This window comes from Phytophthora infestans, genomic scaffold (assembly GCF_000142945.1).
Source record: "Phytophthora infestans T30-4 supercont1.10 genomic scaffold, whole genome shotgun sequence".
Lineage (NCBI taxonomy): Eukaryota > Oomycota > Peronosporomycetes > Peronosporales > Peronosporaceae > Phytophthora > Phytophthora infestans.
Window position 1 is genome coordinate 45,628 of NW_003303749.1, and position 20,824 is coordinate 66,451.

Genomic DNA, 20,824 nt, shown 5'->3' on the forward strand with positions numbered 1-20,824 from the left:
ACTGAGTATATTTATAGGTAGATAAAGCTTGAGCTTAATACAAACTATAAGTCACCTTTAGAAAAGCAATGTCATCAGCCAATGAACGACCTTGGTACCTTGTACCAAATATCCCGAAGTATGACGTGTCACACTTCATGTAACTAGGGGTATACTTAAGGCTACGTACCCCGTTACATGCCAAGTGTCCTTCCTCATCCATATCTGCAGTAAATCACCTTTCAACAAGAACTGCTTCAGGCTACGCGCCGACCATTGCAGTAGGTTTTGTAGTCTTTAGTCAACCGTATTGAGGGTGAGGCGAAAAAATGGAGGAGTTTGAGTAGAGGAGAGAAAAAAGAGATGTGATTGAATTTTATAAGTCTGTCTTCAGAGAGTTTCCTGGGCACCATTGATTTACCTATCCTGTAAAAGGTGATGTATCGACGTATGGTACAGAACATATTTTGTATGGTAAGACATTTTGTACAATAACTTGTACGCTGTGTCACCAATTAGGACACATCATTGACAAACCGTAACCGATCAAGCGTATACTGTATTTGGAAATCTTAAATCTATTGCGCAGCGAACCGCGGGGGCGCCGAAGGGGCGCCCGGCCAAGCGAAGCGCGGCTGGTCCCTTTTCTGCTGTGACCTCTAATCGTCGATTATGTCTTATTGCGACACTTAGAAGGTCAAACGTTTACAGAAGTCAAGACAAATGATTTGCTGTGTGCTGAAACAGCATTGCAGCAACCTGTGGGAGAATCTAACGAGGGCCCTCATCCGGAGGGCCCTCGCATAAAAAAGAGCAGTAAGAAAAACTACAGTTTACCGGTATCTGTACTTGTAAATACCAGTATAAATCGTTCCCGTTGCAGAGACCGTTCCCGTTGCAAATCGTTCCCGTCCCAACGACCGTTCCCGTTGCAAAAACAAAAACGTTTTACTTTCAGATTCTAAGCAAACTCATGAACTCGGTCACCGGGCCCTTGCTGCCGAATGGATATCTGGCCGTGGGCCTCGTCCTACCGGATCGCGTTATACCTACACTACTAGCCGAAGCTAAGGCCCGTACGTACACTGGAGTTTTCAATCGTGTCGGAGGTGGCGACGACTCCTACCGCCAACAGTCTCGCGTGGATAGTGCTGCGTTGTCGCCAGCTCTCTTGGAGCTGCGTAAGGCGCTGGCTGTAGTCATTGGAATGCTGCACCTGGGTTGGAAGCCAGGCGTATTCTCGCTCATGCGCTCGAAGCCAGGCGGAACAGAGCAGGAGGCCCACCAGGACTACCAAGGCGACGACATAGTTCGTGCCCGCGCAGCCCATCCCGGCGGAGTTCCAGCAAGCATGGTGCTAGCTTTGCAGCCCAATACGAGGCTTCGAGTCTTCGACGGATGCTTCGCTGCCAGGGACGACAGCAAAGAGCGCATTGTGGAAATTCCCGTGGGATTTTGCCTAATCTTTAGAGGAGATCTCATTCACAGCGGTGTTGCTTTCATCAAAACTAACTACCGTGTACACTGCTATCTAAGCTACGACGACGTGCACTAGACACCTGATGTGGTCCAAAATGTTCTTCCGAGCCATGGTGTGTGTGTTTCTGCGGTGTCAAGATGCTAAAAGGGCCTGGGCTGCGCAAACATCGGTATTTGTGTGAGCAGAATCCCGATGGAGCTTCGAACCGGTTGAAGCGACAGGGTCAGGCCAAGGAGGATGTCTTCAGATGCGAGTTGTGCCCCAACGTCGAATACCCCGTGGCGAGTAGCTTGCGTTCACACGCGAACTGAGACCACGGGAGCGACCAGCAGGTGGAGAAGATCTCATTACATCGCATTTGAAGGTTCATATTGCAAATTTCCTTTTTTTTGAATTATTGGAAGTCGAAGTAAAATTTAAAGTTGAAGTTGCAAGAAAACATATATTTAGACGTATAGCTTCTGTCTGGTCTACTGCTTCTCGTTTGGCTGCTGGTCAGTAAAGGGGATACGGCCGGCAAAACCCCATGAACGCGGTGGTAGGAAAGCGTCTTCGAAACTCAAAATTACGTCTCCTTCGTGGATGCCGAACTGTTGCATATCAATCGGGGCAGACCTAACATTGTAGGTGGAGTAGCAGGATGACTCAAATCCATGCGCTCACTGAAAGTTGGCTCGCGTCCAGTTCCTCTTTTGCCTTGATTCTTTCGATGCTGGGCTTGTCGTTTTCCCTTTCGAATCGTGCGGATTGTAGCTGGTTCTTGAATTCTTGGCACAGTGTGCTTATCTTGATCCCTATAAACCCACCAATGCTTGTCGAAATCATGAGGAGCTAAGAACCGCTGCCCGTTGGACTCGATGATCGAAATTATCTCGTGCAGGCATGGTCTGCCGTGTACGACACGGAAAACACCTGAGCACTTGCTACGCTAAACCCCGCTGTTTACTATCTTCTCCGCATCTTTCTACAGCCTCTCTGTTTCTCCCAGAGCTACTCGTGTGATAATACGAACTACTCTGGAATAACGGTTCTTCTGGAATATGTGAGGTGCAGTGACTGCGTTTTGCTCCATAAGTAAGCGCGTCTCCGACGCCGCGATCGTCCACCAACTCAGAAGCTTCTTAAACACCGTGTACAAATCTCCTTGACTCGATTCGAATTTGCTCTGATCTTGGCATGCGCTCCTTCAACTGTGGAAGTATCGCGGACACCAAAGTGCATGTACTTGTTTGTACAGTGTTGACAATCCTTGTCTTGTATTTCCACCAATGCAGATCGAGGTAATCTGACACTGGTTTGCACTTCTCAATTAGATCCTCACGCTTGGCATTGAAGTCGGCTTCTGTTTCGGCGTCCACAGCCTCGTAGAAACTCGCCATAAATGAGTTCGTTTGCCAAGAATTCTCCTTCTTTGGTTGACCAGGAGCAGGGTTCTCAACGTCCACCCACGAACATCCCGCGAAGGTTGATGATTATGATGCGTGCTTCGAGCAGTATGAACAATCTTCCACTGGCCGGCAGTGTCATCTTTAAATACAGCCCTAATCCCTATCCGCATCGGGCAAGCCGAGCGCTTCGATCCCCGTAGCGTACGCTTCCGATCATGCTCGGTCAGGTGTTGAGTGTTCTTAGGGGCCCCTGCACGGTCACACTCGTAGTTACGAGCCCAAATTTCGCGTTCGGGGCCACCCTTGTACCGAACACGTCGGCGAGAGACGTTGAAGCCGTGATCTAGCGTCCACTGGTGCAGCGCGGCTTCAGCGGCATCGTGAGAGCTGTAAGTGGTCTCTGGGCGGCTGAATAGCGTGAAGGGGGAGGTTGTTGCCGCTCATGGCTAATCAAATTGTATTTGGTGACCTTTCGTTCGTCTATAATCTTCGTCTACAGCTTACAGCCATTCGTCTACACGAAAGTACCGGTTTATACCGGTAGGTACATCACAATCACACATGGACCTTTTGTGCGAGAGCCCTCCGGATGAGGGCCCTCGTTAGATTCTCCCTGACACGGGCTGCAGGGACCGTCCATGATTTCGCGCCCGCTTCGGAGTGTTGGTGACCAAGTTAACTCACCGTCTGGGCAGCTTGGAGACCTGCCCTGTTGGCTATACTTGTACGAGTACTGTAATACCTATTGTATTAATAATAACGACTCGCCCCCAGAGATCTGACGAACTACTGTACATTCGCTATGAATAGTAGCGAATCGCTACCAGTATTATCGTAGCTTTCGTCAGATCTTTCTGCGAGTGACGGTGTCGGAATGCAGATTAAAAAACAAACTGAAACTTGGAGCTCTGCGAAAGATTGGCACAACGCTCCGTCTGCGCTGGTGACCAGCCTTCCTGGTGCGCGTCGCGTGTGTGTCTGGGCGGATCTGCGCCTTCCCTGCACAGGTGTGTCCAGTCGTCGTGCCGAATGATTCCGCGTAGCGCCGATTGCTATAAAAGCGTATCTCCAAGATTCCTGCTGTAGCTTAGTGGTGGTCGTGGCACTGCCGGAAGCGTAGCGCTCCTACGCTATCGCAGGGCACAGATGTGCTCTTACTCCGGGTTTCGAGGTCTACGTAGTTTGCATGCTATTGCAGTGCAATTTCCAATGCCTTACCGGCAGTGCCGATCCGGCACATGTGAAGCATGCTCTCTTCGCGCTTCCCTCTGGGATGGTAAGCAAAGCAGCATTTCCTACCTTTACGACGGGACTTTTTTATATGGGGTTCACTAAGACAATAAGGTCCAGCGCGAAACGTCGCCATCGCTTTGCGATCCGCGCCGTCATCATGGGCGCAGCGACGGACGAAAAATCACTGACATCTGCAAATGGGCGGTCATTACGCAATTTTCGTCCTTGTGCAAACATAATATCATTGCACCACCGAGAAAACCCCACCGCTACTTCACTGCCCCCAGCAACCCACACTCACCATGACCGGAGTTCCGCTCCATCACAAGCGAAAGCATCCCACCTCCTCAAAACCTGACGAGTTCGTAGCCGTTAGCCCCGCTTCCAAGCAGCTCGAGACAGATGACATGTACGACGTACCCGTCGGCATCGCTACCGACCGTGGTGGCAAACTCAACCAAGAGGTGCGCTCTCGTTTTGTAAAATAATGTAATAATTGCCATTATTCATGACCCAGTGCTGACTCTGATGCCACTTTTTGACACCCAACAGGACGCCTACTTCATCGGAGGCAAGGTAGTGGAGAGACTCACTCTCAATGGATACACCAGCTCGGCCAGTGGCTGCTTCGGCATCTTCGACGGTCACGCGGGCGACCGCGCCTCGCGCTTCTGCGCCGAGAATATTTTCCCGCGAATCCATGAGCAGCTCGCCCAGGAATCCACTGTGAACGACGCCATTACTAACGCCGTTCGAGGCCTCGGTACGTCTTCGCACTTGCAGCGAGACTGAATGATTTTTTTAATATCTTACCATTCTTGTTCGCCTTTTGCTAGACGCCGACTTCTGCAACATCGCTCGCCACGCTTCAAATTCCGCAATCGCCTCGGCCGCTCGTCGGAGCCACAAACGCTCGTTCGCCACGGACGACGGCTCCACACTACTCGTTGCCATCGTGCGTGACGGTCTCCTGCATGTCGGCAACGTTGGTGACTCCCGTGCCGTAGTGGTCACCCGCCATGGTGACGCCATTGCAATGTCCGACGACCAGAAACCCAACCGCAAGGACGAACGCGAACGTCTGAAAGCCAAAGGTGCCTTCGTCACCGGCAAACCCAGATTCATGTATAAAATGTGGCCTTTCAAGAAGATGATCGACGTCCCGCGCGTGAACGGCCAGTTGGCTGTGTCACGATCGATCGGCGATGTATCTCTGAAGCCGTACATCTCTTGTGACCCCGAGGTGCAGACCCGTAAGGTCAGTAAGAACGACCGCTTCCTCATTATGGCGACGGACGGACTCTGGGACGTGGTCACAAACAAGCAGGCAGCAAAGGTCGCTACCCGCTTCAAAGACCCACAGGCCGCCGCAGACGCACTCGTTGCACTCGCACTGGATCGCCGTGCTGCCGACAATATCACCGTTCTGGTCGTCAAGCTCGAAGCTTACGACTTCGCCACAAGTCGCACCGACGTCAGCAACGACTCAGCCTCTCGCACCACGAGATAGTGAAATTCTCGTGTATTGGCAGCGCGACGACGCTTGCCGCAGTTATTTAGTTACTAGTATGCCGTATCAATGTTAAAATGCAAAGCTACTTCCAATCAACCTGCTCAAAACAGTTTTGTGGCACATGGATACATATCATCGGATTAGACAGGTGAATGTTGTCCAAGGTCACATTTGCCGAAAAGAATGGCATCGTTCGATGACTTGGCGTTCACAGCCGCCGATGTATGCAGCCAGCACGAACGCGTTCGACCACCCCTTAACTGTAACTAATTATCTTGGTTGTGTCACTGCTGTATACAGACTGCTTCGACTGCAGCTGTCGAGCTTTTCTGCAGAGATTGCAATGAAGTCCCTCAGTCCATGACGGCAGGTAAAGGGGGATATGCCTGGTTGGACCTCAAGCGAGCGGGCTTCTGACTAACCGTTGTACTGTGGTTGGCACTGTAGATCGTAAGCGCTGCTTGATGTGTGGCTGCGAGCTAGAACGTCGACAGCAACCTACAGCTCCGGCAGGGCAGGTGTGTCTGGAATACACTCCTGCAATGTTTTATTCCGAAGTAAGCTGGTGATTGAGGCTCAATTGTATTTGCGGTATAGACCATACCTGGCGCGATGTTTGACGGCACCGAGACGAGTGTACAGGAGCTGCAGACAATGGTAATGCGCTTATTGACGCAGATCGGCACCGACTGGAACGGAGGAGGAGATACTGGAGCGCGTCGACCTGCGTCTGACGAGGCTGGTAAGGGAGACTGTGCCGCTATTGTTGTTCGATCAGTCGACACTAAGTTTATTGGCCTCAATGATTACTGTACGTAAAAAACCCAGTAAAGAACTTGGGGCCGTTCACTGCTGACCAGGCGTCAACGATTGAAGTGGCTGTCATCGTGGAGGGGATCAAGGGCGAGGTGGGTCTTTAGTTGGTTCGCAAAGAAGAATTTGGGAGATATTTACGCTTTCGAATGTGGTTTTTGGTCAGGTGATCGCTATCCCCGGGAACTTTGGCCCGTGTGAGTCGATCAAGAAGCGCAGTGTTGTCATTGCTGACCCTTTCGACGGTGCCAAACCCTTTCAGACTATCAGTGAGATGAAAGACAAGGTGGGATATTAGATAAGATGAAAATGGTGCGTCGAATGCTCAATCGCTTTTCGCTTCTGCTTTCTCTATTCCGAAGATCGTGGTGATGGCACGCGGAGGCTGCACGTTTGCGCAAAAGGTTCTTCGAGCTCAAGCTGCGGGTGCTGCAGGAGTGATCATCATCCAGACCGTCGACGTGTGGCCGTATACGATGACGGACTCTTCCGGCGAAAGCAAGAACGTGACGATCCCTGCGTTCATGATGAGCGCGAAAGTCGGCAAAGGGTAAAGTCAAGCGCTGCTGTAGTTGAGCGTTTGTTTGCATGAGTTTAGTCGGACCCGATCACTTTTTTCACAGATTTGTGGAATTTGTCCGCGACAAACGCGACGAGGGTATTTCGGCCGACATCATCGTGCGGAAGGACGCTCGCGAGTGTGTAATCTGCCAGGTGGAGATGTCGATCGGCATGAAAGTCACACGGATGCCATGTCAGGTACAGTAAGGTTTTTTATTGGAACTTGTTTTGGCCGTGCGTCCTTCTCACTATGTGTTTGAACAAATCTTCAACTCAGCACATGTTCCACACTGTGTGTCTGCACGAGTGGCTGCAGATCGGCAATTCGTGTCCAATTTGCCGTGTCGAGATCGCGGCTAAGCGCACGGCTCACAATAGTTTATCATCCTCGCAGAATGCGCAGCAACGTGGTGACTTTGCCTGGAGCGAGTGGTTTTCCTGAATGCAATTATGTTGAAACCATTCCATGAAACCAGTTTTTGTTGAAGTTGCAATTACGCAGAAGCCTCTCAATTGTTTGGAAATGAAAACCGAAGATGACAAAAAAACATCGCTCGGACGGAAATGGCAAAAAAACGTTTTTAGAGTTTTGTCGCAGCGTTTTTTTCTGTCATCTACGGAGCTGTTTTTTTTCTTAGTAAAAGATAGAAATGAAAGTTTCTGCCAAAACGCAGCTAAAAAAATTCCAGCTGAAATATATATTTGATTTTTGATGTGATCTAGCAAATTCAGATCTGAAACCAAATCTAGAATTCTATCTTTGCAACATGGAAATCGCATCGGTTGGCTGAAAAAGCATCGACACATTAGCAGTGTAGCAACCATGTCGACGGAGTTCTTCGCCTCGAGCGCGACATCCACAGGTCCGGCCTTCTGTCCGCACTGCGGTACCATCTTGGACCACCCGGACACAAACAGCATCGTGTGCTCCGCGTGTGAATACCGTTGCCGCTATCAAGGTGCGTCTCTGCTGCGTTATTGTGACATCAACAATATGACCCACTTTAACCTTCGTCAATTGTCCAGATCTGCCGTCGCTGACAGTGGTGACCCGTAGCGAGGACAAGCCGACACCCAAGTGGCTGGATGCTGAGAAGGTCATGAGCGAAGTCACGGGCCCCGCCCGCGCCACGGTGGAGGAGACATGCCCCAAGTGCGGCAACCCGGAGATGGACTACTACACGCTACAGCTCCGTTCGGCCGACGAGGGCCAGACGGTCTTCTACGAGTGTAAGAAGTGCGGCCACAAGTTCTCAGTGAACAACTAAGCAGCTGCGACTGACGCACCATATAGATATATCGATACATGTACGTTCACCTCAAGACTTGTGGGCTGAGAAGTATCTGTTGCCTTTACTGCATGGTAAATCCTGTGATCTCCATGTTAATAACGAGAGTTAGGTACGTGACGAGCTCTTCCAGTGAGCGATAGACCGGTAGATCCAGGCGGTTGAAGCACGTGTGAGCTTTCGGGTAGAGCCCAGCTGGAGGAGCTCCAATTGCCACCATCTGAAGACCGAAGCGACGGATACGTCCGTCGTGGCTTAGCAATGCTCGGAAGCCTTCAGCCGGCACACGAGAGGTGCCGGTGACGAACTGCAGTAGACGTGCACGTTCTTCCTGCGAGAACCCACGCACAGTGTCCCAGAACCACTTCACGACTTGGCGCTCTGCTGCCGCCGGTTTGTTAGGACCCTGCTCGGCGCGCATGTAGCGGACGTCAGTGTGGGATTCCCAGTCGGCGACGTCGATTGACGGCACACCGCACACAAGCAGCTCCAGCTCTTGGTAATCGAAGACCGCCAGGAGTGTGCGTGGCAGGACGTCGTACAGACCTTGAAGCAAGGCCTCGAGCTGCTCCCGCACCGCACCAAACATCTTGTGCTTGAGCAACAGCGTCAGATACTCTTCCTTATTGGCATCTGTCACGGGAATGTCTTTGCCTCCTGCTTTGAGTTCCTCTGTGATGATGGATCCGTCATTTCCCTGTCGTTGAGCTGTGAAGTCGAGGGCGAGAGCTTCGGCGCCTTCATTGTCCCGCAGCCAGAGTGCGTGACGATGGAGTTCTGCATCTAGGAATTCAAGGTCAGAGAAGGAGATAGGCACTCCCAGTAGATGCTTGAGAAGCGGAAGTGCCAAGTGCACTGTCAACAACTGTCCTTCGAGCATACATTTCGCCAGTAATCGCCCAATGAACTGGAAGCAGTGCAAGTGATCGCGATGGATTTCACGCGAGTTCGGGTTGATCCAGTAGCCCGATTGGTCGGCGTGTGTTCGCTGGAATAGTCCATAGCTCTCGTCAAAGAGCTGCTCGCAAAGGAGTAGAACCCACTCGCGCAACAGACCGCCGGCATCTAACCCAGGCTCGTCGATGAACTCGATTCGTAAGCGCTGCCTAAGATCAGCCGCAGGGACCAGCATAAGCAAGTGCATGGACTCACTCAGCACAGCTTCGCGACGGATCTTGAGGAGAAGGTGGCCCTCATCCCATGGCACGGCCACTTTGCCCAATTCTTTCAGAAACCAGCGCACTTTTGCCGTAAAAGGAAGAGCCGCGACCGATTCGAAGTCGATAAAGCTGGTGGCTCGTGGGAATTCCTCGATATCAATCGCAGTCATCGCCGCGCGCTCGTGCACCAGCGAGTCTGCAGGTACCCATTCAGCATGCCCGTGTTCGTTTACGTGCCGTATGTAGCCAACGGACGGCTGCGCTATCAGGCCGTCGTCTGTACTTACTGCTGATGCCGTGAGATCATCGCAGTTGACTGGGCTACGACAAATTCGGACGTTCTTGCGGATGGCAGGCGAAAAGGCCCCATCAGCGTGCGTCGATTCAACCATGGTCAACTCCGTTTCCACGCCCAGATCTTCCTTGTTGCTATGACTAGCCCTTGTGGGTGATATCGGGCTGGTCGAACTGTGAGATTCTTCGTCGAAAGCATACGCTGCAGGCGCCGACACTCGCTCGTTCTCCGTTCCAGCACCTCCCGGTATCAATGAGGCTGCAGCTGTTGGAAAACTAGCACGGATGCTTAAGGCGAACTGGCTGAGCCGAGGTGGCTGGCAATGACCGACGCGCACCCAGCGGAACTGACCAGCAGCAGTTCTCTCTCGCTGCCACAAATGGCGTCGTCGTGCGCCTCGCTGTCTTTGGTTGAGATTCATCTCATTCAAACGCCGAACATGAAACGAGCGATTCCGAGCGGCAAGCGCAGCCTGCGCCTCCGTCGATTCGCTTGTGAGCAGCTGGAACGACTTTCTCGCTTGTTTGCCACTAGGTGCTGATGGCATCGCCACCCCCTGCGAGATAACTGCATCAATGGAAAAATGTCAGCAAGAAGAACTACAAGACTTTCTTCCTTTTCGCACCTTCCGGCGTGCCGCACATCAGACACTCCCTCTTGGCAGGATGATTCTCGTGATAACACACCGAGCACTGCCACTCTTCTTGTCCGTCCTGGATGACGCTGTCCTCGAGCAAATGTCTCTGCATGTTGTTGTTGGCGTTGTCGTTCTGCTCGAAGCGCTGCATCCGACGCTGATGCAGACAGTAGAGCATCACGGATCCACCAGCCAGCGCGACGACGACGCCCAGAAACACATACAGATAGAACTCGATGCCTGTCGCCACAAATAATCGTCAGTGCGTATACTCAACAGTGCAACTACCATTTTCTTCTACGAACGCACTGTGGCGTTGGCCGGCCGTCGAGTCCGCCATGTGGCCAGCAGTACTGCCCGAGCTCGAGTCGCTCAGAGTTTCGTTGATTCTACTCAGCAGCAACATTGCTGCTCCAGTGTCGTCTTGCACCATCCGCAATGGCCAGAAGACTGAGATAGCAACACAATGGCTCAAGCAAGTGGCAGTCGTTTCCTTCCAGTTACCCTCCGGCAAGTGTAGCGACCAACGTTGCGGCACTCAATCGTCGCCGTTGCCCGTTTTTAACAACAACTTCAACTTCCTTCCGCAACTTAGTTTAAGTTGCTTGTTAATCTTTATCGAGTTTATGTTGCTCAAGCCGTACTCACAAGTCCATCAAGCTATGGCGGACGCCGCGCCGCCCTCGTCTCCTCCTGCGCCGTCCTCGCCTCTGCCTCCGCCACCATCGCACTCTGCTGCGTCTCTTGCGTCTTCTGTGCCTAAGAAACCCTCCAAATCCACTTCGAAAGCTCGTAGAACAGCGCGTACGCCCGCCGCACTCCCTCGACCCACTCCAGACAAGTCTAAGAGCAGCCACAACTCCAGCTTCTCGTCTCCATTGCCTCCTTGTCCTGAAGACCCGCCAGCTCCGCCCCCTCCGTCCTGTACGCCACCCAAGTACCGACCATTGGAGGAAAATGACGACGATACGCGCAGTGTAGAGAGCGCTGACGAGCCAGCAGAGCCCCAGAGCTTCCCAACGCCTCCACCGCCGCCTTCTCCACCTGTTGCAAGTCCATTGCGCACGCCGCCCCCACCTCCGCCACCTCCATTCTCCCCTCCGGGCGCTAAGATCGCTGTAGACTTGTCTGGGGCCCTTGAAAGTGCTGTGCAAGCCACCGAAGACACTGGGGTGCCTACATCGCCACCTAAACAGAGAGACGAGAGTGACGGAGAAGATGGAGACGACGAACGGGACGAGACAGGCAGCACAACAGACCTCACAGCGCTAGCAGACGCCTCGTCGTCATCGGTCATTGCGTCTATGAGAAGTGCCGTGAGAGAACGGGAGATCATGCCAACAGAGACAGTGAGGGAAGAGCCGACCAAGAAGCCCAGATTTTATATCGGAGATATCGACAACTACAGTATAATTGACAAGGTTGGATCGGGCACATATGGGTACGTCCAGTGTGTAAAGAGAGAGAGAGAGAGCTGCGCCCCTAATGGAGTTGTTGGACTGTAGTGAGGTGTTCAAGTGTCAGCATAAAGTGACGAAGGATATTGTAGCGCTGAAGAAACTGAGGCCAGATGTCGAGAAGAACGGAGTACGTGCAGTATTCTAGCTAGCTACCGTAGTACTGCATTGGTGTAACATTTCTGCTGACGTTGTAACAATTACTTTGGTGTAGTTCCCGGTGACTTCTATCCGCGAGATGAAGATCCTCAAGTACCTCAAACACCCAAACATATTGGAGCTCAAGGAGATCGTTTCATCGAGTGGTAAGTAGCTTTTGTAGGTATGCGTGATGGCAGATCTCAACAGAACCTTGCCCCGCCTATTCGCACTCTTATGCTGCCAAACTGCAGCTCCGCCAAAGGAAGGCAAGAGACCGCCATTGTACTTTGCGTTCGAGTACATGGAGCACGATCTCTCAGGGCTATTGAACCATCCGCGCGTTAAGTTCACGCGCACACAGATCCAATGTTACATGCGGCAGCTGCTGACGGGAATCGCGTTCATGCACCGCAACAAGATCCTCCATCGCGATATTAAAGCGTCCAACCTGCTGCTGAACAACCAAGGGATGCTCAAGGTCGGCGATTTCGGCCTCTCGAGGTTCTGGAACGAGGTGAACGCAAAGGCTGGGAGGTACACGAACAAGGTCGTCACGCTTTGGTACCGACCACCGGAACTGCTCATGGGTTCAACGTCGTACGATTGCTCGGTGGATGTCTGGTCGATTGGCTGCATCTTCGGCGAGCTGCTATTAGGGAAGCCTATTCTACAAGGCAAGACTGAGATTGAGCAGGTTCGTTATCGTGATGCTGGCTTTAAGTCAGTCGGAGGGAGATAATACTAACGTTGCTTTGGTTTTTGACGCAGCTCCAGCTGATCTTTGGGCTGCGTGGCATGCCGACGGAGGAAACGTGGCCTGGATTCTTTATGCTACCGGGGGCCGAGAGCTTCCAAATGGACGACAAGTTCGTCTGCCCACTGCGTGAGCGATTCAAAAAGTAATTCAGCGCTACTATTGTAGAAGACGAGCTCTTTACAGTCGTGGACTAACTGTTGTGTGCTGCTCGCGTAGTTTTCCCCCACACGCAATCGACTTGCTAGAAAAGTTATTGCAGCTTGACCCTGCCAAGCGCATCACAGCCGCTGAAGCCATGGACCACGACTACTTTTGGCGCGTACAAACGTGCAAACCGCGCGAGTAAGTTGCTATCTGGGTTAGAATTGTGATTGGTTATTGCAGCTAACGCGGATCGTTGCCGTCGCAGTCTGCCGAAGTTCAGCGTGTCGTCTACGCATGAGTATCAATCCAAGAAGCGTCACCACGAAGAGATGGCAGCAGCAGCAGCAGCAAACGGAAGCAACACGAAGAATGGCGACCGCTATCTGCGACAACGAGGCGAGCGCAGCGGATATCGCGACAGGAGCGACCACTATCGCAGCGGAGGCCACCACCACCACAGCCGCTCGGATCGCAGTCGACCCTACCGCCCACACCGCCCCAACAGCGACTACTACGACAGAGATCGCGACCGCGATCGTAGTCGGAGTCGCAGTCGAGAACGCCAGCGCGAGCGCTAAGGCGACAGTTTAGCTGACCCAGAAATCCCCTTGAATAGTCATCATTATGCAGGTCACACGTGTGATTTCTTGTCATGCTCTGTCACCGTTATGATTGTTATGGTGCTTCTCCTCCCTCACGTAAGGAACATGCCTCTTCGTAGACTGCTGAAGCAAGAGACACACTAGCAATGTGAGCCGATCCCTTGGCACTCGATTTCCCATAAGGCCAGCAAGACAAATCGACATAAAATATTCCCCGAATAGACATGGAGGCGTGTATACCAATGCTCAAGACTGAGCGCTCGACGCCGTACACGAGATGCCAAGGGCGTCTGCGGAAGCGACCGAACCATGAGCTCGAGTATTTGCGGCAGCAGGTGGTCGACCTCCAGGAAGAGCTACAAGTACTGCGCCAACCGGACAGTCGTCTGACATCTACCGTCGAGCTAGAGCTTAGTGAGGACGACACGTGGGAGAGCCTAGCTGCGAGACAGAGTGCACAAGCCAATAAGGTGCTGATGAAAAACGTGAAGCTTCGTACAGCGCTGGAAGAACAGCTACGCGTGGCTCGAATGCTGGAAAATGCCATCGACCAGCACTGGAGAAAATCGAGTCAGGAAAGACGTTGGTTCACTGGCGACGCGGAGCGACCTCAGCCTTCGAATCTATCTGAAAAAATGATCTACGCTTTACTTGAAGAGGATATGGGGAGTCAACACGCTTCAGTAGACAAAGAGCTGGCAACCAGCGCAGTTTCGCTTGAGCACTGCGAGTTAAACCCAAAACTCCACGTAAAGCGCAATGCGGACGGAATCTCCTTTTACGTTCGTGAGGCTCATTTGCTGCCGTTCTCAAGTGTAGTCCACGCATTGCACAACTCGCTCAGCCACGGAGACGCGGGACGCCCGATGGCTCGTTGTCGAAAGCTCTGGAAGGAAGACAACTGTTTACGGGCTACTACGGTCACTACACTAAATTTACCGAATGGCCGTCAAGTAGAAGTCACAACAAGGCTTGTTCAGCGGAGCATTCCGGAGGCAACTCGAACGATTAACGTGTGGGCAGCGTACGTTGAGATCCAAGGCTCCATGTTCATCCGCCTCGAGGAGAAAGGATGGATCGCTCTAGAGCCTTATCAATTCAAGAGGAATGGCTACATTTCCCAAGCTCCAGGAACCACACTGCGATCGGCAGTCCGCGTGGCGCCTGTCATGCAGTTTTACTCGGAGGAAGACGAGAAGCAGCACGTCGACGAGATGACGGAAATTGTCATGGAAACATACAACTGCAACTTCAGTCTGCTCTACCAGGTATTGGAGAACCTCATGCTAGATAATGCCATGAAGAAGAAGACGCAGTAAATCACAAATCGCGAGTCGTAATCAGCTATGAGCACATAATACATTACACTTGGCAAACCTTATTTCTTACAATAAATGTAATTTAAAATGTGGGGGTATATGATTTCAGCAGCGTGATTTTGTTGTTTTAAGAAGTGTAGTGTATTAGTTTTGAGAGTATTTTGTAAAATTAGATCATCTAGTCAGGCACCTAAAAAATAAAATCCTAACACACAAATTGACGTCATTCATCAATTGCTCGTGTGGTGGAAGTGTTCCTACGATGCAAGTGCGCAACTTCCTGTCTCGTGAGCTGCTCGCAGCATGTTTCTTCGTCATTCTGTTATCCTCAGCCCTGGACCAATATCCGGGTGAAGTGGAGCCGCAGCCGTTGGAGTGCGCCTACGATCTGCGCACCAGCCAACAGGAGGCTCGTTACAATGAGACCAAGACGCTGGTGAGCAACACGGAGCTGTTCGAAGCTCCGCATGCCGAGAGTCTCTTCCTCGGCCAGGCTCTGAGCGCAGAAGACTTGGTAGTAAGTCAGGATGGAGTCGCCTACGTCGGATTGGCTGATGGTCGTCTCGCGAGCTTCACCGCCGCAGCGAATGAGCTCCGCAATTTTTCCAGAACTGGACGCGATCTGCCCGAGTGCGGCGCTCTAGACATGGAACCGACGTGTGGACGTCCGCTGGGACTCGCGTTTGCGCCGGCCAAGCCGTTCACCAAGTTCCTCAAGAGAATCCCAGACGCCAAGACGTTCACGGGCGACCAAGTGCTGCTGGTGGCGGACGCGTACAAAGGCCTGCTGCTGTTCGACGCCACTGGCAAGCACACGCTGCTGTTCAGTCGCGTCGGAGAGGAACACACCAACTTCTTGAACGGCATCGCAGTCGTGCACGAGACGGGGGAAGTGTACGTGACAGAGTCGTCGCGTCGCTTCCAACGCAACCGCGTGGTGATGGAGTTCTTGGAACGGATGCCTTCGGGCTACTTGCTGCACTTTGATCCGAGGACTGAGAGGGTCAATGTGGTGGCTGGGAGTCTGGGATTCCCCAATGGGCTGACGTTGGACAAGGACGGGTCTGGTCTGCTCATAGCGATCATGTTCCAGAACAAGATCGTGCGCTTCGACTTGAAAACGAAGCAGATCAAAGACTTTGCCTTCTTGCCTGGTGAGCCTGACAATATCTCGATCGAGAAGGTCGGCGCTGGGGAGAATGAGACAGAAGTGCTGATGGTGGGGATGGTGTCGCACAACAACGGAGGCGTCTTCCATTACCTCAAGCAGAGCGTCAAGATGCGCAAGCTTTTGTCGCTACTCCCGACGTGGATGACGGTGATCTTCGTGCATCGTCTTGGGTTGTTTGCTTCGGTAGACTTGGAAACGGGCGACATTCGCTTCGTGTACGAAGCTTCTCAGGGCCAGACGCCGATTATTTCAGGCGCGTCTCGCTTTGGTGATCACATTTACTTGACGAGTTGGGCGCGTCCTTCGATCATGCGTATTCCAGCAGCTCTGGTGCAGTAGGAAACGCGATCTCGTTCGTCTAACGTTGCTGTGCTGATAAAACGCGAATGACTACGCAAGACGCAACGCGGTAATAACGGCAAACTCATGATAAAAGTTGGTCTATTGCTACGACTCAAAAGGTTCCCGTCTCGACTTCATAATACTTCCAAACAACACCAAAACGACACTTTCAACACTCCCTTAAGCGGGGAGTAACTCGGCTGGAGCCACCGAGTCATTGGCGTGATAAACTCTTTGTGCCTTGAGTCGTACTTGCTCGTCGATCGCAACTTGAAGCGCCTTCGTCACTTGACGACGAGCAGCCACCATCGAGCGCAGTTTTCGATTCTCTGCCAGCGCCGCGCCAAGTTCTTTGTCGCTCTTTTCTTCACGGACATATTGGAAGGACTCGGGGCGGTTGCTGTCCTTCGTAGGATCGTTGGCATGGAATGGCTTCGTGTCGCGATTGCTCAACTCACTTTTCAGTTTCTGCAGCTCACCAAGTTGACCCCGTAGGTACTTGATCTCGTCATGAGGACGCTTGCGCCATCGCGTCTTGGATCGGGTGTACGGAAACGGACGCCCTCCTCTGTCGGAGCGCTCTCTGCTGACACACTTGGGAGACAGTGGCTGCTCGAACAGGCTTAACAGATCACAGTCGCTCTCACTTGACGCGTCCGATTCGGTAACCGAGGCGTTGCTTGGAGATTGAATAGCCTTACCAAAACCATTCCAGGTCGGTTGAAGGCTCCAGGGCTCTTGTACGGTAGTATTCATCGCGGCGAGGGTAATTGGAGAATGACCAGACAGAATGGGTCCAAATAGTTCGTCAACGAGACTCACCTACATTTGCTGGGAAGTATATCGATTTCACATCAACACCATAAGGAGGCCAGGTAGTAAAGGCAAAGATCTTCAACACAGAAAGAAAGCATACAGAAGCTCACAATGCCCCACCCACATGTTCGTATTGACTAAAGAAACGCCACGTGCTCCATATACACATACAGCCATCGGGCAAAACATACATTGACCGCAAACACATTACTGGTAATAATCCATAGAGCGCGACGCTCGCACTGTACATGTATGCGGATGTGAACGTTACCAGTCCCCACAATCCTTGCTGATGGCAGGCCATTGTTTTCACCAGTACTGCTACCGGATAAGATCCGACATGCACAATATAACTTTACCTTGGTAAGATGTCCGCTGAGTCAAGAAACGTTAGTTCGTTGGCGATATAATAGGGGGTTCCACTTGAATGACAGCAACGGGTATCTTCTGTTGATCGTACACGTACGACGTTATACCAACAGGCGCATTTCCAACATGAGTGGAGATCGAAAGATGTCGTGGCGTCCTAAGCTTAACGTTGATTCTTGGTTTCTACAGTAGACGGTCGGTTTATAGGACGTCTGACATGCCTGTCAGCAAAGTTTTCCTCGCCAAGAAGTGGCAATGTTCGAGCTCAATTGCCTCATGTAAAACCCTCTATCTTCCTAGAATTGAATTGAGCTGCACTGATAGGGAGCTACATGTACAGTACGTGTATTTCACGAGGTTGAGCGAAGTTACATTCATGCCATTGCCAAAGCGTGAAGAGCTTGTGTTATCTTGCTACTCGATCATGTTGACACTGTTCTCACGTTTAACCACTCACTTTTAACTCGACCCTCTCCTTAAAAACCACCGACACCACAAGATGCAGGCACCTTTCACGTCTTCAAATGCGTGTTCCCGTTCTCATGCAATCGCTCAGCTGTTCAAGCATCGACTGGAGCATTCGTTGTCCATGGCGTTGATAAGTGCTTACGACTACATTTGCCATCTCCACAATATCCTCCGGTTTCTGTGGATCTAGCTCAGCTTCGACTGGCGTCAAGCGAACAACCACCCGCATCAACGTCCCATGAGTCCTTCCTCCCGTTGCCGGCATCGGAATGGACTCCAGGACGACCCACGTTTTCTCCAGTAGGCGAATAAACTTGTGGCTTTTATACTCGACGTAGCCCGACCAGGTCACCACAGTGCGTTCTGGCTGAGTGACACACAACTGAAGCACTCTCGACTTGACCTCCGCAGATTGGGCGTCTGGCAGCTGGACGCTGTCAGCAGTAACCGCGTGGAAGTAGCTATCGTACATGCGGATGTCTCGACAATGCTTGGTCGGCCCAACTCGCGCCCCAAAACTCAAGCTGTGGCGCAATGCGCGAGCGACATCCGACACGGCAAACGGGAGCAGGCGCACTTCATTGTGCTGGAACGACACTGTTTTCCCGCTTTGATGAAGCAGGAGCCTAGAGAATGAATGGTGATAAACTCGTGCCATCCCGCTTTGCTCCAACATTTCGTCAAGCACAGCGTACTGACGCTCTTTCTCTTCATCTAGCAAGGCGAAAATCACTTCATCTGCTGCTCCTTCACGGGTTGGCCACGATATCTTCCGTACGCCTAGTCGCATCTGCTCACTAATGGCGGACTGGAGAGATCGAGCCAAGTGAACTTTCCGGACGAGCATTGCTCGCAGGTACTGGTTCTGCTTCATCGCGTCTTTTAACTTGTCTACTTCACTTTCTCGGTAAAGTTTTTGGAGCATCTCAACTTGGTTGTCACTGGTCGTCTCTCCGTCGTTCAGAAGTCTCGGACGGGACGAGTCAGAGTGGCTGAGAGCTGCAAGTAGCTTCTCCAAGTCAACCACTTGCGCTTTCAAGTACTTGAGCTCGTCACTCGGCCGCTTGCGCCATCGCGTCTTCGATCGGGTGTAAGGAAATGGTCGCCCTTCTCGATCGTATTGCTCGGCCATCTTCGTTTACTGAAATGAGGTTCGAGTGAGTTGTTGCGAACGGCGCGAGACGACACCCGACAAAGCCCAAGCTAAATGACACTGCTCTGTCCGTTACCTACTGTAGTGGTGCATAATAGTTGTCCGGGTCTTTAAAAAGTCATAAAATTGGAAATGGACTGAGTCAACAGGATAGTGAAGAGGTACGACTCGTACACAGTAAAGTGGAAATGATGCTAGAAGCTTTTCCACTTTAAATGAACATATCTAAGTTCAATAAGGTTAATACTGTAGTTGATTCCAACGATTATCGCATTGAGGCCCAAGTGACAAGCAATTACATTTGTTCTTGGAACACATACGACTTACTCCTGCTACTTCCTCCTGTATTTACCTGTAATACTCGCCACATCGTGCGCAACGACACACGTAAAGTGCTAAATGCGTGGCTGCCACTCTCTTGGTGCTTAGTTTTGTTCACGTTTCTCACCGATTTCGTTGGCAATCTTTCAAATACTCGAGCATCGCCTGGAGCATCCGTTGGCCATTGCGCTGGTACGTGCCCACAACGACGTTCGCCATCTCCTCGACATCTTTTGTCTTGTGCAGATCAAACTCAGTCTCTACCGGCGTCAATCGAACTACAACTCGCATCAACGTGCCGTGCATCCGTCCCCCCACCGGAAACATACCGAGTTTTCCCAACGGAATCGCTTCCAATACAATCCACGTCTTCTCCAGCAAACGAATGCACTTCGAACCTTTATACTCAACATAAGCCGACCACGTCACGACCGTCTTCTCAGGCTTAGCTACACATAACTGAACGACTCTGGAGCTGACGTCGGCAGGTTGAGTCTCTGGCAGTTCCACCTTGTCGGCCGTAACAGCATGAAAGTATTCGTCATACATCCGAATGTTGCGACAGTGTCTAGTCGGCCCGACTCTCGATCCGTAGCTCAAACAGTGTCGAAGCGAGCCAGCCACATCCGCCACATTGAACGGGAGCATTCGCACCTCGCTGTGCTGGAACGACACTCGATTTCCGCTAACTTGGAGCTGCAGTGAAGAGTACAGCGAGTGAAATACTCGCGCGATCCCACTCTCCTCCATTACCTTGTCGAGCACAGCGAACTGCTTGTCTTTCTCTTCGTCCAGCAAGGCAAAAATCAACTCGTCCGAAGTCGCAGTGCTTTTCGGCCATGAGATTTTCCCAGCTCTCAGCCGCAACTGCTCATCGATTGCACTTTGAAGCGAGCAAGCGAGTTGGAACCGACGCGCTACCATTGCTCGCAGTCTTCGGTTCTCTTTGAGCGCAGCATGCAGCTGCTTCGCGTGACACTCTTCGCTGACGTGGGGTTCATTGGCATTCCCACCATGTCGTCTCGGCTGGTAGCTCAGCGCCGTTTTCAGACCCTCTAGATCGATGATTTGAGCTCGCAGATACTTTAGCTCGTCGTTTGGTCGCTTTCGCCAACGTGTCTTGGACCGAGTGTAAGGAAAAGGGCGATCTCCTCTGTCGGAAGCGGAGCTGGGTGAGTAGCTAAGCGCTGGTAGCTCGAACAGGGTTGAGAAGAGATCGCTGTCTGCCTCACTCGACCCACTTAGGCTTGCAGTCGATGTGAACGACGGCGTCGGAGAGGCGGGTAATTGCTCGTTCATAAGGCCGACAGATGTTGGTCATCAGGTTCGCGACAATTTTGGAATGATCAGGAATCCGTGTCCTTCGGATCTGCTGAGCTCAGTGAGCTGGCAATTTGCAACAGGGGCAGGGGCTAA

The 20,824-nt window shown here is 51.9% G+C and overlaps 10 protein-coding genes across 10 annotated transcripts; 6 read left to right on the forward strand and 4 right to left on the reverse strand.

The window, feature by feature from the left end:
- Positions 1-4,382: 4,382 nt before the first annotated feature.
- Positions 4,383-4,872, forward strand: PITG_06703 (uncharacterized protein; the record flags this gene model as incomplete). The annotated part of the gene is made up of 2 exons (XM_002904652.1): positions 4,383-4,544; positions 4,633-4,872. 2 exons carry the CDS (start codon positions 4,383-4,385, stop codon positions 4,870-4,872), a joined length of 402 nt encoding a protein of 133 aa, XP_002904698.1.
- Positions 4,873-4,912: 40 nt separating this feature from the next.
- Positions 4,913-5,364, reverse strand: PITG_06704 (uncharacterized protein; the record flags this gene model as incomplete). Its single annotated transcript, XM_002904653.1, has 2 exons — positions 4,913-4,937; positions 4,988-5,364. 2 exons carry the CDS (start codon positions 5,362-5,364, stop codon positions 4,913-4,915), a joined length of 402 nt encoding a protein of 133 aa, XP_002904699.1.
- Positions 5,365-5,776: 412 nt separating this feature from the next.
- On the forward strand, positions 5,777-7,409 carry PITG_06705 (uncharacterized protein; the record flags this gene model as incomplete). The annotated part of the gene is made up of 9 exons (XM_002904654.1): positions 5,777-5,815; positions 5,894-5,963; positions 6,041-6,111; positions 6,224-6,335; positions 6,422-6,501; positions 6,573-6,692; positions 6,769-6,956; positions 7,030-7,165; positions 7,245-7,409. The coding sequence occupies 9 exons, from the start codon at positions 5,777-5,779 to the stop codon at positions 7,407-7,409; spliced, it is 981 nt and encodes a 326-aa protein (XP_002904700.1).
- Positions 7,410-7,790: 381 nt separating this feature from the next.
- On the forward strand, positions 7,791-8,235 carry PITG_06706 (uncharacterized protein; the record flags this gene model as incomplete). Its single annotated transcript, XM_002904655.1, has 2 exons — positions 7,791-7,926; positions 7,994-8,235. 2 exons carry the CDS (start codon positions 7,791-7,793, stop codon positions 8,233-8,235), a joined length of 378 nt encoding a protein of 125 aa, XP_002904701.1.
- Positions 8,236-8,320: 85 nt separating this feature from the next.
- On the reverse strand, positions 8,321-10,460 carry PITG_06707 (HECT E3 ubiquitin ligase, putative; the record flags this gene model as incomplete). The annotated part of the gene is made up of 3 exons (XM_002904656.1): positions 8,321-9,912; positions 9,988-10,248; positions 10,337-10,460. The coding sequence occupies 3 exons, from the start codon at positions 10,458-10,460 to the stop codon at positions 8,321-8,323; spliced, it is 1,977 nt and encodes a 658-aa protein (XP_002904702.1).
- Positions 10,461-11,010: 550 nt separating this feature from the next.
- Positions 11,011-13,425, forward strand: PITG_06708 (cyclin-dependent kinase, putative; the record flags this gene model as incomplete). Its single annotated transcript, XM_002904657.1, has 7 exons — positions 11,011-11,789; positions 11,854-11,935; positions 12,020-12,110; positions 12,198-12,640; positions 12,715-12,845; positions 12,920-13,045; positions 13,113-13,425. 7 exons carry the CDS (start codon positions 11,011-11,013, stop codon positions 13,423-13,425), a joined length of 1,965 nt encoding a protein of 654 aa, XP_002904703.1.
- A 266-nt stretch (positions 13,426-13,691) lies between these two features.
- On the forward strand, positions 13,692-14,768 carry PITG_06709 (uncharacterized protein; the record flags this gene model as incomplete). Its single annotated transcript, XM_002904658.1, has 1 exon — positions 13,692-14,768. The coding sequence occupies one exon, from the start codon at positions 13,692-13,694 to the stop codon at positions 14,766-14,768; it is 1,077 nt and encodes a 358-aa protein (XP_002904704.1).
- A 239-nt stretch (positions 14,769-15,007) lies between these two features.
- On the forward strand, positions 15,008-16,211 carry PITG_06710 (uncharacterized protein; the record flags this gene model as incomplete). The annotated part of the gene is made up of 2 exons (XM_002904659.1): positions 15,008-16,154; positions 16,193-16,211. 2 exons carry the CDS (start codon positions 15,031-15,033, stop codon positions 16,209-16,211), a joined length of 1,143 nt encoding a protein of 380 aa, XP_002904705.1.
- Positions 16,212-17,986: 1,775 nt separating this feature from the next.
- Positions 17,987-18,724, reverse strand: PITG_06711 (uncharacterized protein; the record flags this gene model as incomplete). Its single annotated transcript, XM_002904660.1, has 2 exons — positions 17,987-18,560; positions 18,630-18,724. 2 exons carry the CDS (start codon positions 18,722-18,724, stop codon positions 17,987-17,989), a joined length of 669 nt encoding a protein of 222 aa, XP_002904706.1.
- Positions 18,725-19,531: 807 nt separating this feature from the next.
- PITG_06712 (uncharacterized protein) lies at positions 19,532-20,707 on the reverse strand (the record flags this gene model as incomplete). The annotated part of the gene is made up of 2 exons (XM_002904661.1): positions 19,532-19,668; positions 19,738-20,707. 2 exons carry the CDS (start codon positions 20,705-20,707, stop codon positions 19,532-19,534), a joined length of 1,107 nt encoding a protein of 368 aa, XP_002904707.1.
- Positions 20,708-20,824: the final 117 nt, after the last annotated feature.